Source organism: Bison bison, unplaced genomic scaffold (assembly GCF_000754665.1).
Source record: "Bison bison bison isolate TAMUID 2011002044 unplaced genomic scaffold, Bison_UMD1.0 scf7180017864134, whole genome shotgun sequence".
In the NCBI taxonomy this organism is placed as follows: domain Eukaryota; kingdom Metazoa; phylum Chordata; class Mammalia; order Artiodactyla; family Bovidae; genus Bison; species Bison bison.
This window is the reverse complement of record NW_011494706.1, coordinates 1,934,325-1,938,234: the sequence shown is the minus strand read 5'-3', so window position 1 is coordinate 1,938,234 and position 3,910 is coordinate 1,934,325. Positions and strand designations below refer to the sequence as shown.

At 48.6% G+C, this 3,910-nt stretch overlaps 1 protein-coding gene across 2 annotated transcripts in view; it reads left to right on the top strand.

The window, feature by feature from the left end:
- Window positions 1–1,311: 1,311 nt before the first annotated feature.
- The window catches only part of TAC1 (tachykinin, precursor 1), a 9,472-nt gene continuing 6,873 nt past the window's right edge, over window positions 1,312–3,910 (top strand). The window contains exons 1-4 of one of the 2 annotated variants that reach the window (XM_010839736.1): window positions 1,312–1,590; window positions 1,992–2,123; window positions 3,145–3,241; window positions 3,692–3,736. In XM_010839736.1, coding sequence (XP_010838038.1) covers window positions 2,001–2,123; window positions 3,145–3,241; window positions 3,692–3,736 — 265 coding nt within the window. In that variant the 5' untranslated portion in view covers window positions 1,312–1,590; window positions 1,992–2,000. The remainder of the gene's footprint in view (window positions 1,591–1,991; window positions 2,124–3,144; window positions 3,242–3,691; window positions 3,737–3,910) is intronic. The other variant, XM_010839737.1, reaches the window with a different exon arrangement.

Below are 3,910 nucleotides of genomic sequence, written 5' to 3'. Positions count from 1 at the left end.
CAATGAGGACTGTTTGAACACTGGACATTAATATAAAGAATTATTTTATTTTATGTTGCTTTTAGGTGGAATAATAGCATAGTTCTTTTATTTTTTTATCCTTTGTATAGACATGACAAAATATTTAGAGTTGAAATTATGTCTGAGATTTGCTTTGAAATAATCTGAGTTGTGGGGAAATACAAAGTGAAACTTGCAAATTGTTTCAAGTGGATGATTCTCTACTTTTGTACAAGTTTATAATTTTCCATATAAAGAGAAAGAACAGAATGCCTCCTGGTGTGAGGCTAGGCATAAAGAAATGAGATAGACACACAAAAATTCAAACATCAGGGTCACTTAAGAAAGAACAAAAAATAATAGAGAAAAATATCTTGGCTCTAAGTCAGTTGCAATAAATTATTTCCTTTATGCACTATACTAAGAACATCAGAATCAACTGGAAAACATAGTGTTTACTAAGGAAAGGGGAGAACACAACACCACCCCAGATACAACAGTCATTAGTTTACAAGGCAAACCATGGGCTCATGAAAACCTGTGATATCTGTACAGAAGCTATTTGCCTAATAGCCTTGTATTGATAATGACTGTCCAATTAACATCTTCACTACACTTATTACACACACGAGAAATCTATGAAGGATCTTAAGAGACCTTTAGTGACAAACAGGAATGAGCCTATACATATCTTAGGGGTTTCTTGAAGGTAACTATAGCTAGCTTGGAACAAAAGATATCCTAAAATGGCACTGATATGAAAGTTCTTCGTTCAATGCTACGTTTAAATGCCCGCGTCTCCAAAATGTAAAATAAATCTTTCATCCTTTGAAATCCTATGGGACTGGAAAGTCTTTTTGTATTACTGAAAAAAAAAACAAAAAAAAACAAAAACAAAAAAAACGCCAGTATTCTAGTTGGTTTGAGAGAAGGTTGTTCTGCTCACAGAAAGATGTTGTATCTCAGAAACACTTAAGATACTCTGCAGACGGAAATAGGGGGGAATGCGCCCCCCCCCCCCATTTGGAGTTCTCCTTTCTTAGCCTGATTTCCGACAATATTTTAATATCTGAAGTTATTTGGCCATCCTTAGAAGTGCAACTTATCCTCTCATGGCACGAAAAAGTTGCCTAAGTCCGAGGAATGAGTCACTTTGCTTTGATGAGTAATCTTAGGTGTCATGGAACCTCGTTCCGAAGAAAGAGGGGAGGGGGCGTCAGATATGCCTACGGAAGAAGACAGGCCGCTGGGTATTGGATGGCGAGAACTCGATATTCCTATAATTGCGTCATTTCGAACCCAATTGGGTCCAGATGTTATGCGCACCGACGGATTACCGTCTCGGAAACTCTCAATCAGACGCAAGCGAAAGGAGAGGAGGCGGTTAATTAAATATTGAGCAGAAAGTCGCGTGGGGAGCGCGTCACGTGGGTCCCGAGACTCGGCGAGCCTGGGATAAATACCGCGCGGCAGCCAGCAGGCAAAAGAGCGCACTGCTGACCTCCTCCATCCTTGCTGCGACCGAGAGAGTGCGCAGCGCCCCGCGAGTGCTCAGACCAGCAGAGGAACCTCCCGGGCGGGTCAGCTGCGGTAAGTGCCCGCGCGCTGTAGTGCGCGCTTTCCGCACCGCGCACCGCTCGGAGGCGGCGTCTAGCAGGGCTGGATGGGCGGCTGCTGCGGACAGCGGGGAAACACCCGGGGGGACAACTAGGGAGCTGCGAGGAAACGGGTATCCCAAGTGCTTTATCCCTCCTTGTCTTCCACCCGCACAGCCTCCTGGCTTGAAGGTATGGATTGATGGTTGGAAGCTGGGGATTTGGGGTCTAGGAAGAAGGGAATTTGAGAAGCTTTTAGGGCTTTTCTTTCCTAACGTGCACATGCAGGACTTTAGCCCTTTAGGTGGGTTGTCTTGTTTCAATCTGCCCTGAGTACTATCGTGGAATCAAAATTCTTTTTTTTCCCCCTCTGCCTTTTCTCCCTACTCTTCCCAGAAATCCAACATGAAAATCCTCGTGGCCTTGGCAGTGATTTTTTTCATCTCCACTCAACTGTCTGCAGAAGAAATCGGAGCCAACGATGATTTCAATTATTGGTCCGACTGGTCCGACAGCGACCAGATCAAGGTGAGACCCGTTCCCTAGATGGCCTGCGCCCTTCTTCACGGGTTTAGGAGCTGTCACTTACCACCATCCCACCATCACCCCCAGCGATAGCATCCTAGTTACCCTAGCGGGCTCCGGGATCACAGCCAGAGGCAGTGGGGCGCGCTGCGAGGGCTTGTAAAGGAACGTCATTCCCCTGGGTCCCGCAACCAAGAACCAAGTTTCCTCTCCATCGTCGGGACTCAGGAACTCTCTGGAGGAATAATACCCTCCCTAAGAATCCCGGGATCCTCACAAGACTGGAAACCTCACAAGGTTTCATCCCTCTGCAAAAGGGCCTGGCGTTTGGAAACGCTGGGCAGACACAGAGGAGAGCGCGTCCGACGCAGGCAAAAGCAGGGGCAAGTGGCCAGTTGCTGGGGGCCTGGAGAGGCGCAGGTGGGTGGGAAGCTAACTTCCGGCTTTGACTTCTATTTTACTGACCTGAAGACATAGCCGCAAGTTTTCCTTTAGATTGCTCGCAGGCTGTTTGCGCGAGGGACCCACATGCAGCGGGAACAGTGAGAGTCACGCACTGCTAGTCGCTTCTAAAGCGCTGTCACCTTACCTACCATCCCCGGCCAGTCCCTCTCCTCCTCCCGCCACACACACCTGTGTGCATTTAGGGCGGTGATAGGTCGCCGAAGCCAGCGCTTGAGATGAGACAAAATCCGGTAGCTGAGAGGCTGCTGAGTGAGGGTCCGGGTGCTGGGAGCAAAGAACGGAAAGCGCTCTCAGGGCATGGAGGCACTGCGCGTCCCGCTAATGGCAAGGCTGGGCTAGCAGGAGGCGGAGGTGCAGGACAGCAACTGGGCGGGGAGGGGTGGAGAGAGGGGAGCGCCCAGGCTTGAGGAAGCTCGGCTTCCTTTCTCCTCGGAGCTGGTTCTCTAATCCTGGCCTGGCCCCACTGCCAGGATTTGCCCAAGGCTGGAACGCACTCCGGAATCCCAGTGCCTCGAACTGGTTGCCTTCAGGCCCGATAATCCGTGTGTTTGTCCTCTAGGAGGAAATGCCCGAGCCCTTTGAGCATCTTCTGCAGAGAATCGCTCGGAGACCCAAGCCTCAGCAGTTCTTTGGATTGATGGGCAAACGGGATGCTGGTGAGATGGGCAGTCGTCCCTCCCTGTCTCTCTGGGCAACCCACACACATACACTCCCACCCAGGCTCTTAGCTGGTGCTCAGAGCACCCAGTCTCTCTTGCTCTGTGAGCAGAGATTTCCACTCTAAAAGGGATATATCTCCTGGGGCGCGACTCTGGCCCTCACCTCACTAACACACATGTGCCCACGGAGGGAGGGAGATCCATCTGAACCACCAAGAACAGGAACCAACCTTAGCTAAGTGCTTCCTTGCCCAAGGATCCAAACTCACAAGCAACAAGAAGGCTCAGGGTACTCAGTAGGTTCTCAGTGCTTGTGGAAAACTGACTTTAGATCACTGGGGTTAGAGTAGATTCAGCTGCCAGTGTCTTCTGATAGAAGAGTAATCTCCTTGAATTCATCACACCATCAGTGGAATGTGTGGTTAACGTCAATTTGTCTCTTGTCAGATTCCTCAATTGAAAAGCAAGTGGCCCTGTTAAAGGCCCTTTATGGTAAACATTTCTATAAATCTTTATTTTACTATTGTGAATGCACATGTGTGAAAATGAAGAAAGCCTTTTGTGGACTCAAATACAGATTCTTGATAATGCCTGTTGAATTGAAGAGATGTGTTTGCTCTCTCTCTCCTGAGATCAGAGGTGATGGACCTTGAATGCATGTCTCAT